The 15,772-nt window shown below is 40.7% G+C and overlaps 1 protein-coding gene across 2 annotated transcripts in view; it reads right to left on the bottom strand.

Annotated features, from left to right (window-relative positions):
* LNPK (lunapark, ER junction formation factor) overlaps positions 1-15,772 on the bottom strand; it is a 40,278-nt gene that overhangs the window by 10,170 nt on the left and 14,336 nt on the right. For both annotated transcript variants that reach the window (XM_075284143.1, XM_075284145.1), the window contains exons 4-9: positions 15,452-15,639; positions 14,808-14,866; positions 13,614-13,654; positions 5,421-5,504; positions 4,228-4,276; positions 1,638-1,862 (exon numbers count right to left, since the gene is read on the bottom strand). In XM_075284143.1, the coding sequence (XP_075140244.1) occupies positions 1,638-1,862; positions 4,228-4,276; positions 5,421-5,504; positions 13,614-13,654; positions 14,808-14,866; positions 15,452-15,639 (646 nt within the window). The remainder of the gene's footprint in view (positions 1-1,637; positions 1,863-4,227; positions 4,277-5,420; positions 5,505-13,613; positions 13,655-14,807; positions 14,867-15,451; positions 15,640-15,772) is intronic.

The raw sequence follows: 15,772 nt of genomic DNA, 5'->3' as shown, positions 1-15,772 counted from the left end.
TGATGACAAGTTTATATTAGTAAATTGTATGCATGGCTGTTTGCAAAATATTCAGTTAAAATAAGTACAAAGCAGACAAGTCCTTTATCTTGTTTTTTTTTTGTTTCAGAAGTTGTTTGATCTGGGAAAATGTTATATTACACAACCTGGAATTAGTGAGTAGGATTTAGATACAGGGGCTTGCTGGAGCTAAACAGCTACTTTCTATGTCAGCACAAGTGTTTCAGTTCTTCTCAGTACTTCTCTATAAATGAGAGAAGAACACAATCCTACTGACAGCTAGGTCCCATGCACATTGTCAAATAGTTTGAAAAATCTGAACCGTATATTGCCTGAATTTCCTGGACAGAATGTGGTCAGGACATCATAATGATCTATGATACTAAGAGCCCCTACTTCGCTGCTGCTCTACTGTCCTATACTCTTTACAGTAAGGGACAGTAAAGCCACAGGGAGGCAAGGATCATGGATCACTCATCAGATTCAGTCAACGAAATGTGGGAAATATATGGTCCAAATTATCCAGACTGCGCATGGGCCTTGGGGAAGAGAGTCGCCTCTATTTTATATTACACCCTAAAGTCCCATTATACAACTTCCATTTAGGGAGCCTTCCGATTATTGCACGGCACACTGAACACTTCATCTTTGATTTTTTGATTTTTTTTTATAAAAAGGTTGCCTGCCCGGGTTCTATAGGTTTGCAAAAATCTTAAACTTGTACATATTTCCTACAAACTTAAACATGGTTAAATTCATGGCAAAACCTCTTTAAAAAGGAGTTGCACCATTAAGGACTATCCATGAGAGTGACCAGAGCTCCATTTACTACTATACAAACTCGGGCAGTGCCTGCAGCCCCATAGCAGTGAACGGACGAGCTGGCCCATGCGAGCTAACTGGCGTTCCATACACTAGGAGGATTTAGGAAGACTTGTGGTCCCCATTGCAGGGAGACCTGGGGGCTGGATAGGCGATAACTACGAGTCCTTAATGGCACAATCCCTTTAAGTAGCCCTGTCAAAACATTAAAAAAAAAAAAGAAAAAAGCAAGGGAAGTTCACCGACCTTAAACTGAAAGCAAGTATTATGGCAACATAAAATAAAGGCTCTAAACTATCGAGCAAACATTTGTTCCTCTCCCCCATCAGCAAACCGTTTGATGCCCATCAGTCTGTGCCGCCTGATCCTAGATTGATCTGTTCTAATAAGCTCTACAGACAAAAAAAAAAAAAAGCAACAAAAACCTACAAAGCTGCAGGAATTTGTAAAGTAAGAATATATATTCTAGACGTGTTTGCCTTTATAACGGATCCATATAAATCTGAAGCTTTCCTAAACCCGGGGCTGTAAAAAGGTATGTTATATATCGTTGACTACAGAACACTGCAAAGTTTTATTGCCATTTAAACAAAGAAGCCATAACAGTTAAACGCGGCGAGCAATAGGCTTCAGTATCACAAGGTGCCGGCTGTAAAGAGTTATGGCTAATTGAATATGGAACTCCTGCTTAATCGGATAACTGGCCTCCTATTTCCAAATGAAATGCCATTTCCATGGTGTCTGAATATTACCTGGTTTATTGGTAACCAGAGAAAACTATATAAACTGTAAATAACAGTAAGTGCTCTGTTTACCCATTCCAGATATTGCGGTGGCAGGCGATCCAGGGCGTCTTGGTACGAGGCCTGACTGTAATCCCGGCTGCACGGTCCGCTCAGGGGGTCCACCAGGAGCTGAAGTGTCTCTTTGAAGACCTGGAGTCGCCGCCAACATCCCAGGAACTTGGGGAGTTCCCTGGCTTGTGTTTACTGGGGTAGACACACTTAGGTTTCTTTGAGCTGCCGTCCTCTGGCGCAGATCTGAGGGAAGTGTGTACAGTACATAAGAAATTTAATGATGCTTTACACCCTGCTGAAAGCAAGTAATAGAGATCAAGTAACACTGTAAAACTGGTCGCAAGAAGGATGTAAAAAGAAATTAGTAAAAAAGAAAGGACAAGAAAATGAGCGGTGCCAAACTAGAAGGAGCAAGGGAAGGGTTGTTTTTTTTTTTCCTTTTTGTTGTACAGATGGCGGGGACTGTAGGACAAAAGCCATAACTTGTGATTTGTATGGTCATTTAAAGGGGTTGTAGGTGCCAGCAGGCTCTGAGTGGGATAACACCGAAAAGTAAAGGAACCCATACCTCGGTGATCCTCCAAATCAGCCCACGTCCCTCCTAGACTACACTTCCTGGTTCAACTTCAATACACAGGAAATGGTGCCAATCCCTGGAGGAAGTGATCAGCCCTGTAGATACTGACTGGCTCATGGGGTATTTCCCAAATTTTTCCCATCGAAAAACCAAAGCCCAATCAGCACAAATAGCAATTTCCCCTAAAACCAACGAGTTGGTACCTGTAGTGGCTGCCACTTGTACTTGTCACCTACCACTTCGTGCCTTTACATTTTTTCTAAAACATACATATATATTACAATAATATTTATATATACTGCAGATTCTATCCCATGCAGTGAAACTCCGCAACATAAATGAACTTTGGCAGATTTAAATCCGCACATCAGATCAATTCCAACTTAATGTTTTTTTCTTCTACATCACATGGAGATTTGCTCCTATCATAAATGCTGCAGATTTGCTGTCTACAATGTATGTGTATTGCGCAGACACATTCTCAGAGTCCATATTTCTAAAGAAGGTTATAAAACATACATTTAATTTGCTGAAAGTATTCTCTAGTACAGCTAAAGGCGTATACATGCCAAGTACATGGCCTTTGATGAAGAACATAATTAAATGTCAAGTATATACATGTATCAAGTGCTCGGCTCAGGACTGTTCCCAGATATTCTCCCAAAGTTCACTGTAATTGCACCTGAACAACTGTTCTGATCCTACACGAGGACACACATCTGTCACTTAGGAGCACATGCACAAGAACAGGTTTTAATGGCCTTTATACTTCCCAATGGATGACATTAGTGCGCTGTATGCTAGATTATATGTTAAGTTTCCAGTTCAGAGATGTGTCTATGTAGAGCTCCTCTGACACCTCATTAGGTACCTTTAGGCCATATTAGTTTGTGGGTCTACAATGACAACTATCATGGACAACCACAAGTAGATTGTGAAGTACTTTCCTGTCTGCAAGTTCCCTGCGGAGATCTCGCGGCAAGCACACGGACCCCATTATAGTCTACAGGGTCCATGTGCTTTCACTGCACACCGCTTGCAAATGTGTTTGGTATTCCATACGGGGGGAGGGCAGTGACCATGCCGACTTCCCCGAATGGATTACCGATGCAGATGTGAACGAGGCTTTCGTAAACTGCTCCTAGTCACATGCTCCAGAAATGAGGCGAAATACAGAAATTTTGGAACTGTGCAGAAGTTTTCCGAATATCCCACGCCAGCAAGTGACCAACAAACGATTGAAGCCTTAAATGGGCAACAAACTTAGCAATGTTGTGTGATCTTTTATTACATTTGATGCAAATAATGGGAACAAGGCCTAGGGGTACATACTCATGACCGCAGTGGTTTCTACTGTCCGCAAAATCTATGTTTGAATGTCAATCAATCAACAAAAAGACTTGTATGATCTACACTTTTCTGTGCCGCCAACGCGGGCAAAAATCGTACATGCTTTATAATTGGCGGTGCTTGTATGGGGCACTGAGACACAGCTGCAAAAACTACAGCCATGTGTAGGAGCCCCTAGAAAGGAATGGATCCGGGTGCATGAGGCTTAAAGCAAAATTACTTTGAATATACACGAGTTGTGGATGAACGTGCATTCAGAACATTAGCAAAGACTGCAGGCAGCTGCGAGGCGAGGAGGACGTCACTTTCCCCTTTCTATTTACAAGTACTATCCGCTTATGCAAAATTTATTATAATGACAAATCTGCTTTACCACCTTTTTGTGTAAAATAGCTTAAGGGAAGACCCGTGTGCTCACATGATCAGCCTGCTGGAATTATGTGGGAAAGCCGAGGCCGATGCAATAGCTTTAAAGAGGCTTATTGGTACTTTCAAAACCAATGCACAGATACAAAAAAAAAAAATACAAAAAAACCCACACAAGCTTCCATTTATTCCAGAGTTTAAGAAGGAAAAAAAACAAAATAAAACAAAATACTTTAATCTCATTGGTTACCACTGCAATTTTTAAAACGTATTGATTTATAAAGCTGAGTATATATAGATATTATATAAATATACCTTGGCCGGGCCTTGGAGTGCTAGGTACACCAGCAGGAGGCTCAAGTTCCTTTAAGAGGGAGGACAGAAAAAAAATAAATGATAGTAATAACCATTAAACAATAGAAGCCATTCTCAAACTTTCATACTGTACGGTAACCTCAAAAAACAACAAAACGAGACAAAAAAAAAATCTAAAATTCTGCTCACATTGTCCCTGTTAGGAAGTGTTCACATGTAGGACTTACTAAATTTGACAAGCCAGAAACTACAGTTTCAAATAGGTGAAGCTGATTTCGTCTGCTTGACAAAAATGGTCACAAATTTGAATGCGGAATTTGGAGAAGAGCGCTGTATTTTGCCTTTCTTGGGCAGGCCCAAATTCCTTGAGCTGGTTTGCTTGCAGAGTCTGACAAATCCTATGCTGGCGGAAAAGGTGTATTTTTCTGCCTCCCATTAATTTTGGTGGGAGCTCTCAGGTGAAAACTGCCTGCTTGAGTGACCTATAATACTAGGAGTCCCTGGCTGTGCCATGCTGCATATAGTACGAGCAGCAAAGAGGCAGGAACTCCTAGCAGCACACATCACTAGGATGCCAGGGCTCTAGCCAATGTATGGACCTTATTTTCCAGCAGATTCCCGCCAAGTGTACGGGGCACTAAATTTTTACCTTGTAAAAGGGGGAGGGGGGGAGGGAAGCCCTAAAAACACCATGATTTTGCCACACAGTTTTTCCAGGTGTTTTATCAGGAGTTTTCACCTGTAAAAGACTACTATAGGAAAACATGTAAAAAAAAATAAAATAAAATAAAGGGAAAAAAATATGTATACATGTAAAGCCTTTCATAAATTTCTCTTAACTTGTAATATATGCATCCATCTAGCCTTATGGCATATCCTGTGGATACGTTAGAAATGTCTTAGGTGGGAAAACCTTCAACAAAGAGGTGACTACATAAAGTCAGGAGTATTAAAATAAAATAAATAAAATAAAATGGCCATATTTTATTCCTTCGCCACCAAACTTGCAATCCACTAATGGTCAGAGGTGGGAAGCCCAATTGTTATCTCCAATAAGACTGACAAGGCAGAATGTGGGGAAATATCAACTGGAAAAAAAAAACACTATTTGTGAGCAGACTGGCACAGCTCTAGCACGATTGTTCCAGTCTCTCTAGCATCTTTCATTACCAATATGATAAAACGCACTTTACCTTGATTTTCTTTGAATCTGGATCAAACCTTTCAAGGATCAGTTTAGCTGCTTTGTAAGTTTCTTTTTCCATTACTTCCTCAAGCTGTGAGAGAAAACACATTAAACCAAACAGGGATGAAAGTCTTATTTGCAAAATAAATAAATAAATTTACATGCAAGTCAATTCACTTGTGGTCCACACAAAGCTGTGGAAGAGAAGTATACAGCATGAGGCGCACAGATATAACTGGAGGGGGATGTGCTGCATACAGCTATACCCTGCTCCATCCTTGCCACGATAGACCATATAGTACATGCAGAGTAACATTCATTGTACCTATAGATAAAAGCAGCTGCATCACTAGACCACTAGATTTTTTTTCTTGTGCTATGCTGGGAGGCAGCCATGACAAGCGGGGTTCAGCCCCATCGCTGCCTCAAAATCCTGACCACAAAACCCTGAGTGAACTTACCCTTATAATTATCCCTTCTGCTCAACCCACTCCCGGTTTTGGCTCAAAATATGCGATTTTGTTTTCTTTAAAAGCTTTTTCACAACATGGGGATTTAGCCTAAAACATGTGTCTTTGTGGAGAAAAGTAATGTGTAAGCACATCCAAATAGTTAACTATAACCCGCCATGACATGAGCTGTGCGTCACTGGGGCCCCATCAGTCAAGTAGTCGCCGCTCTCTCACCATTCATTTCTACCAGAGATAGAATAGAACCATGCTTGGCTGTTTTCTCATCTCCCATAGAAGTGAAAGGGACAGGCTAGGAAGACATGGCATTTCCCTGTATGGGAGTTCATGGCAGCTCATTTGCATTGCAGTGAATTGTACACCAACTACAACCACTCCCAAAAACAGTGCCTAGTAAACAATGAAGGGGATGTTGCGCTTTCTGGAAAGCAGCTGGATGAAGGGGCATCGAGTCCACTCCCCACCAATCTGATATTGATGGCCCATCCCAAGGACAGCCTATAAATATTGTAGTCCTGGAAAAATTCTTGTGGTTTATTTTTGTCTTTGACTACTTGTGCCAGAGCTATGCAAAACACGTAACAGCTCAATGCGGCTTTTGTGTTTCTTCTCCCAACCATGTAAACCCACAATAATACGGTGGAAAAGTACAGGATATTAACCCCTTTCTGCAAATGACTGTTGTATAGAGTAAGATAAGAAGATGTAAACTGCTGGTGGGGATAGAAAAAAAAATTTATAAAAATATATATATATATATATATATATATATATATATATATATATATATATATATATGTATATATATATATCATAGAAGGTTTGCAATTTGGTTATCGACCAATCCTCAGAGCTATTAATTCATAGACCAGAAACCTAATGCCTTCAGTATATATGACTTGATGTTCAGATTACAGCCTAATACCCTAATCCGATTTAGTAGTTTCTAATCTCTCCTTTCAGATTATCAGTCAGAATAGCTAAGACTTGCACAAGAACTACTACCTGATCTCCAAAATAATTTTTTTGGAGAATTCAGGACCAGTATCCTGACGTCACTAACAAGTAGTTATAAGAACAGGTATGTATATAATGCTTCTAAAAGGGGTGAAAAAATTAATAGAAACGGTAATATTTGGCATATACAACTTCACCAGAGCTCAGGACATGAAGTCCCCCCCGTTATCCAGGCTGGTGATCTCAGAGCAAAATGGCAGCAAAATGTATTTACATATCAGGCACCAATTTAGTTAAGGGGGATGGAAATACAAGAAGGTGCATGCAACTATAACCAATAATCGCGAGGCGAAACGGCCTGAAGAATGAGCTTCTCACTTCTATTTCTGGGAGCCAGAATAAACCAGACCTGAGCAGCTCCCATTGAAGTCAATGGGAGCTGTCTTTTTGGTCAAGATTTTGAGGCGAATACGGCCAAAAAAACCCATGTGAACTTACCCTCAGTAAGATTTGAAGCCAGGCTCCTGGTGCCAGTAGGCAACTTATGTACATAAAATTAAGATGGATCAGTAAAACACACACAATACAATGCTAAAAAGACCGGACCCAAAACAAAGCACTGACAACTGCTTGTGGTATTGCACAGTAATGTTTTAAATGGGTTCCAAATATTAAATGGCCTATAGATAGGTCAGATCATCAATCTCCGAGTGTACAGGTAGTCTGTCTCAACACCAAAGAGGTAAGAGTGACTGGTCAAGTGATGAAGCGCCTCCAAACCAGGGCTGTAGAGTCAGAGCTGGCACCTAGTTTTTGTTGGATTTGGAGCCAGCAAAAAAAAAATTTAAAAAAAATTAAAAGATTACTGACGATTACTGATTATTAATAAATTGTATCATTTGAGATGGCAGGGTCCCTTACTTGGCTAGTCCACGCTACGGGGAGTGAGTATATGGTCATGTATGGTTTTTCTACTTTGGAAAAGATATTACTAATTCCTCAAGGGCCAGTGCGATTTTGTATTTCATCTGTCAAATTTACATTATTATAAAGTGGAGGACCGCATACTTTGGTCATTTTCATTTGTGACGGAGGTGAAATCTAAGTTTGGACCCTTTATCTGTCCACCTACATGAAGATATTTTCATGTTTTGTGCATTTTATATGTATTTGATTGTTACGCTCAGTAAAAATATGTTTATTACATTTTCATTTAAAGAGGACCTTTCATGGGTTGGGGCACATGCAGTTTTATATACCGCTAGAAAGCCAACAGCTGAATTCAGCGCACTGTCGGCTTTCCCGATCTGTGCCCCCGGTGAAGAGCTATTGGTGCCGGTACTGTAGCTCTTCACAGTCAGAAGGGTGTTCCTGATGGTCACTCAGGAACGTCCTCCTTCACAGCAGCGCCTATAGAGCTGTACTGTGAGAGCGGGGAGGAACGCCACCCCCGTACTCATCTATGGACCAGCACTATCAGGACAGGGGAGGGGGGGTTTGCCGTTCCTCCCCGCTCTCACAGTACAGCACAGACCGTCAAGAACACCCTTCTGACAGTGAAGAGCTACAGTACCGGCACCAATAGCTCTTCACCTGAGGCACAGATCGGGAAAGGTATATAAAACCACATGTGCCCCAACTCATGAAAGGTCCTCTTTAAATGTGCTATCCAGGAATTTTAGTACTGAGCAAGGAGGCCAGGGGAGGTGAAACCCCCCACCCCCAGGGACAGGTTATTTGGGGGGGGGTTGTTTGCCTTTTTATAGTTTCATCTTCACCAGCCTCCTGGCCCAGTACTGAAATTCCCAGCCAACCTTTTAATAAGAAAATCTCTGTATATACTTTGATTTGATAAAAATGTATAGTTTGTGGCATTTTTACTTTCCATAGGAATTCTATCTTTTTTTTTTTTTTAATGAATTAGAGAATCTTTACTAGACTGACCATGGAAGTCCGCCATTTGTATTCTTCTTCCTCATACAGTCCCGACACAGGAATCGGATGGGGAGTCTGTGAAGCAGGGCTGTGGAGTCTGTCGCCAAACCAAACAGCTGAGCGGTGGGCTTGCCAACTCAGACCCCCAATCTCATGATAATCCCCCAATATATTGAACCAAAAACTCCTTTAAGAGCCAGTCATAGCAAACTATCCCCATAACAGACACAAGAACACAGCTGGTGACTTCTCATTAATAAGCCATATTAACCCGCTGTGATAGCTAAACGTATCCACGGTCCAACTAGGTCTGAAACGACGAAATCTCCATTATTAGCAGTGTTGAATCTAGGCCATTTCCAGAGATAATGCCTGCTCTACAAGCATCTCACGTAATACAGAGAACTGCTCCTTTCCCAGATCTTCTGCTACTTGAGCTCTTTAAAAGAAAGGATAGAAATGTATCGTTGGTATTTAACGGCTTTATTGCAAGGAAACACCAAATGTTGCTAATTGTTTACATATAATGAGGAGAATAATTACATGCAGCAACTTCAATAATGAAATCTGCAAAAATCTATCAGCCATCATTATCGGAAGTTATTAGACATGACAGCAAATGACAGGCAATTCCTCAGATTTATTTCCTCGTACCATTTAATGCTATTAATTTAAAGAAGGTCGTTAGCCAAGCGCTTTGCTGAAGAAAGTCTCGCTGCCAATTAACTGCTGTCAGCATCGATTGTAGATTATTTATTAGCACAAGCAATTAGCTGCCTCCAAATGCTGTGAAAACTCAATAAGAGGAAAACATTTCGGAAACTTGCCTGCTTGTCTTTAAAGGTTAAAGCTTCATCTTCTGCGAGAGTTGAAAAATCTTTATTTCTTTTGCTAGACTCCCACAAGTTGTGTTTGAAGCTCCTCCATCCTAATCTCAAAGTGACGTGAAGTCGTCATAGGTAAACTACTACAGGGCTAAGGCTAAAGAGAACCCGTGCCGGCCACAAAACCAAAAAACACACATACATACATACATACATACATACATACATACATACATACATACATATATATATATATATATATATATATAATAAATAAATATAAATGTGTATGATATATACACTAGGGATGGGCAATGAATCAAAAAGTAACAAAGCGACCATTAGTCCAGATAACCAATGAGATTTTGTGCCAGTTTCACTTCGGTTATTACATTATTTGAGAGGCTTTTTTCTGCAGTTTCATTTGGACAGAACTGGAATGCTACTGGAAACTGGGGACTAAAGAGACCCCAGGTTAGAATTATTGGAGGTCTATAGGTGAGAAAACATAAAAAATTGTTTAGGCTAAGGCCCAACTTAGCAGGCCGCAGCAAAACAGAGCTGAAAAAAAACCACAGCAGAAACACATTGCATTTGTTTTTTTTAATTCTATAGAAGATACCGTATATACTTGAGTATAAGCCGACCCGAATATAAGCCGAGGCCCCTAATTTTACCACAAAAAAACTGGGAAAACTTATTGGCTCAAGTATAAGCCTAGGGGGGAAATGCAGCAGCTACTGGAAAATTTCAAAAATTAAAATGGGCGGAGTTTTGGGGTGCAGTAGTTGCTGGGTGCTGGGAAAGGGGAAGGGGTGTTTTGGTTGTCTGTCTGCCCCTTCCCTGAGCTTGAGGACTGGGTTTTTTTTCCCCCACTTGGAATTCAGTCTGGCTGAATATAGGGTATCTGCAGTGCTCCTATTAACCCCTTCCCGATGGAACAGGAGCACTGCAGATCCCCTATATTCAGTAGACCGGGCACTGTCAGACACAGGGATACTTAATGTGTATAATGTGTTTCACTGTGATTTTCTACTTTTATATGTATTCTAGGGAAAGGAGCGATTTACAACTTTTATTTATTTTATTTCTTTTAAACTTTTTTTTTCACTATTTTATGGGAGATTCTATATATTACTATTGCGGCTGGTCATAACCCCTTTAACAAAGTGTTGGCTCTTACATCCATCACATACAAACGTCAACGATTTGTATATACACATATTTGTCTATACACGTACGCATTTGCATTCATCATGTAAGTACAACGTGGTAACAATACATTGGGAGAATGTGGCTTATGGCGGGTTGATTATGTGAGATTTATAATCTCATCACACTACTGTGAGCTTTGGACGCAATTGGCAACCATCAGGAAAGCCCTCTACTGCCAGATATTGCAGAATGACGTGCTTCATGTGGTTTAGACATGACACAAGCAATCCTAGATTCAGTCAGTAACAGTTGAGGTCTGAAATCTTTGCACTTTGCCTTGACATTCCTTGAAACATTCACTTTAATGTCTAACCTGCAAAAATGACGTCCTGTCTAGGGTTGAGCGAACGGGATCGGAAAAGATCGGATCCCGATCGGCGATCGAGTTAATTTCACAATCGCGTTCCGATCCTGCCTAAAAAGATCGGGATGGGAATTCCTATCCTGATCGTTCAAACCCACTTACCTGCATAGAACCGCTGCCGCTCCCCGGAGCTCCAGGCTGTTGTTCTCTGTCCTCTCCTCTCTTTCACACGCCAACAAAGCCTCGCGTATCCCCGCTCTGTACCTGCCCACACTCTCCTAAGCCACAAAAAGCCCCGCCTTCTCCCAGCATCAGTAACACTAGCCCGAAGATCCAGGGAGCAGCGTACACACCGGGAGGGGAGGCGGAAGCGGTTCTGTGCAGGTAAGTGTGTCTGTGTGTGTGTGTTGGGGGGGGGGGGACTAAGTAGCCAGTGGATTTTTTTAATCACTACACAGCGTGGAGTCCAAAAATTGAAGCCTTCAACGCTGTGTAGCGAACAGGATCGTTTTTAAAATCCAATTTTCGATCATTAAAAAATCCCATTGACTTGCATTAGGATCGGATGGAAAATGATTGGAAATCAGATTTTAAAAACAATCCTGAAATCTCAAGATCGGCTCAACCCTAGTCCTGTCCTAAAAGAGGTCACTTCCTGTACTGTATTAGCATCTGGCTCCTATTACCTACTTAACTGGTATGTGAGTGCCTAAGAGATACAGGGGGCGTCCCCATTACACTACTCACACATAGTGATTGACAATCTGTGTATGCACAATAATGCAGAGCTTGCTGTCAATCATCCTGTGTGGGCGGAGCAAGGAGGACCCTCACCGCCTCTCCTAGAAATTCTGTAAGATTTATTTACACTTTTACTGTGAAATAATTTTAAACAAGCCATGAGGAAGAAGGCAGCCATCAATATTTTCATCCCAGAAAACCCCTTTAAATGAGTTGTGTTCTGTCTTTAAAATAAGCAAAGAATGACAGATTTATTTTCAAGACAAACACAATACTAAAAATACAGTTTAAGAAGAGTGAAATTCATTCTAATGGAGATCAGATGAGTTAGACAATATACAATATAATAATTTCACTGGACCAGAAAGCTAGACAGAGACAATCAACTTGTAAACTACTTAATGTAACAAAGACATTAAAGGGATTGTCCTGGATAACATGTAATTCCTATACTAATATAAACACCCTCCCTCCACCTTTCTTCTAAATTACATAATTTATCAAAAGTGTATATTTAACTATATCCCTGGGGTGTTCATGTGACTGCCCCAGGGATATTTTCTTGTTATCCAGTGACACTCCGGTTACCCGTTTCCGGAAACGGAACGCCACTAATACCCCCACACACTAATACTGCGCAGGCGCGAGCAGCAGTCTTCCATGCCTGCGCAGTAGAGGTGGATTGCGGGCAGCAGACCACAGAGCAGCACCAAGACTATTGCATGAACCAGCAGAGTCTGAAAAAAGGGAAGTCTGGAAGGAAGATGGGGTGGGTCGAGTTAGTTGGGAAGGGATAGTTATAGAGACAGGGAGGGGATGTGAGGGGGAGGTAATGAGAGAGGAAGAGTGAGTCAGACTACAAGTACCATGATGCATTAGCTAAGACAGCAGAAAGCTACACCATTTTAAAGAAATGCAGAAGATGTCAGGAGAAACACAGAAATCACTCAAAACATTGCTAAAGGTTTTTGCCCGGAAAACCCCTTTAAAGGGGCTCTATTATTGGGAAAAGTCATTTTTAGCTAAGCACATCCTTGCATAGCCTTTAGAAAGGCTTTTTCACATGTACTTTTTGTATGTAACTCAACTCAGTAGTTTTTGAATAAGTCCATTTTTATTCATAAGCTAGTTAGCCACCTGTCTGTGTGCACCCTGTCTGCTATTCTGTTTATGTGAGAGCAGAAAGGCTGATGTGCTGATGACTCATCTCCCTGCTCTCACACACAGAGAATAGCAGAGAGGGTGCACACAGACACTTCTAGAGTGCAAGGAGGTGGCTAATTAGCTTATGAATAAAAATGGACATTCAAAAACTACTGAGGCAATTTACAAACAAAAGGTAGGTGTGGAATAGCCTTTCTAAAGGCTATGCAAGGATGTGCTGAGCTAAAAATGACTTTTCCCAATGATAGAGCCCCTTTAAGTATCTATGATAATACACCAGAAGTGATTGATTTTACTGCATAAGGTTACTTATTAGAGATGAGCAAACACTATTCGAAACAGCCGTCTCGAATAGCACGCTCCCATAGAAATTAAAGGAAGCGGCCGGCAAGCAGACTTTGCCGGCGGCCAGCCGCTTAACCCCCTGCGTGCCGGCTACGTCCATTATTTCTATGGGAGCGTGCTATTCGAAACGGCTGTTTCGAATAGTGTTCGCTCATTTCTATTACTTATTCTTCTGCACACCATTATAGACTTTTTTTTCATTGAGTGAAGAATACAAAGTGTACAGTATGTAAAGGTCTACTCACTATTTTTTTCTTCTGCACTTTTAAGTCTTCAAGGGCCTCATCTGTAACGTGTAAGGCAAATTGTCATGTTCAATGGATTTGATTAAAGAGAAAAATAACTTTGTGTCACGATGTTTGTTCTGTAGTTTATAAATGTAGCAGAATGTTTTGGAATGTGCATTGGAATTGTCAAAATCCCAGGGCCAAAATTTCACATACGACTCCCCTGAAATTGGAGAAGGGGAAACAAAAACAAGAAAGCGAAGCCAAGAAATGTGACCTAGTTCACTTTAACCTTGGAGTGACAGATAGAAGCAGACAAGGTAGTTTGAGTATCTCAGATCCTGATAATCTCATGACATAGTATGTCAGTGATTTTACGCATAAGAGGGGGACATCTTACCACATTCTATCCACAGAATAATATACCATGGTACCAAGCGGCTGATATCTTGTTCCATTAAATTCACAATAAGTTAACTATGCTCCAATGAACAGTCAATGGATCCTAAAAAGCGGTTTCCCATTTGGGCAAGTTATCCACTATCCGCTGTAAATGGAGAGGTGGTGGCGAGGTAAATTGGGCAACGCACGCACGCACACATACACCCCTGAGCTCTGTATTTTGGTGCTCTCTCTGGCGAGTGCACACTGCCTAACCACCATTTGGTTCAGAACGGTGAACAACAATTCTCTCTTCTCCGGCCCGTAACCAATCTGCAAGTTATTCACAAAATTGTGAATAGTCAAAATGGGAAACCCCCACTTTAACACAGTTGATGGTGGTATCAATCCTTAAGCTGACCAAACAACAGATGAGCAAGTTAGATTATTGTGCAAAGATCTTATGTGTATGGGGAACTACCAACCACAGATATGGATTGGTCATGTTGGATTCCAACATGCCCAATTCATTTGTTTCTGTGGGAGATAATAGGCTGGAGCAACTACTTTCCCATTCTATAATTGAAATCAACATGCACCCTGCAAATATATTTTTTGTATTTGGGGAAAATGTTGGCAGTCTCAAGTACATGATAGAAAAAGCAAAAATAAAAAAAAAACGCATATGCATATATACACACACACACACACTAACTGTCCTGGCATTTCAGATATATGGTTAACAGATTCTTATTTTTCGAATTGAATATGGAGCAGACAAAAGGGGAAAAAAATAAAATAAAAGCAGGGATAGGGGGGGCCGGAACTTACTATTTCTTTCTGTACGCTTGGAGAACCATATAATCAGCAATGTTCTAGCAAACCAAATTCTGTTGAAAAAAAATTAATAAAACGTAAAAACATTTCAAAGACAACTGGGTACGATTACAAAAAAGAACAACAATAAAGTGAAATGTTTGAGCTAAATGCAGCTGAGAACATTCTTATAGTCTCATGGCTAAATAGAAGTAAACCCAGTTATGTCTTATTCACACATCAGTGTGTTGGTCAGTGTTTGCAAGTCAAAGCAAGGAGTAGGTTGAAAAAAACAGAACAGGTGTAAATCTTGTCCCCTTACTCAGGGCTATGGAGTCAGATTTGGGACTCCTCTATCTAGTAGAGGAGTCCCAAGAGGAAGGCCGCCCTGTAGGACATTCATTGCCCTGTAGTCATCAAAAGCAGGCAAGCCAAATTCAGGAAACAGTAGCACTTTTCTAGGTACTTGGCTTTTGTCCAAGTCTAATCTAAACAAACACAAAAGCAGGAAACCATTGTAACCATCAAACCCACATTAGTAAAACTTTGATTTGCCTTAGATATTTAAGATACACAAACAACCTGTCCGTGCCATCTAATACATATCAGAAGCATTGCTTTATAAATGAGACAATATTCAGTAAAGAATGATTACTTACATTACTGGGAAAAGCAAAAAAGGAACAAATATTAGTAGTTTTGCTGTTAACCCCTCAGGAAGGTACCACAGGTAAACAATTAGACACGTGAGAAGATACAACAACGCAGAATAGAGAAGTAATCTTCCGACCCAGATCTTCCGCAGTTTCTGGTTCTTTTCCTGAAACTCCTCTAAAGATTGAATTTCCTAAAAGATTTACATAGACAAATTAAACAAATTAGCAGATTTAAGTTTCAAATCTTGGTTACAATAATTTTGTTTTGTTATACATTGTCTGGCCCCAAATTTATTTTTCCACATTTACGACCTACTAGCAGAA

The sequence above is a fragment of the Leptodactylus fuscus genome, chromosome 8, assembly GCF_031893055.1.
Source record: "Leptodactylus fuscus isolate aLepFus1 chromosome 8, aLepFus1.hap2, whole genome shotgun sequence".
Lineage (NCBI taxonomy): Eukaryota > Metazoa > Chordata > Amphibia > Anura > Leptodactylidae > Leptodactylus > Leptodactylus fuscus.
This window is presented reverse-complemented; position numbering and strand designations above follow the sequence as displayed.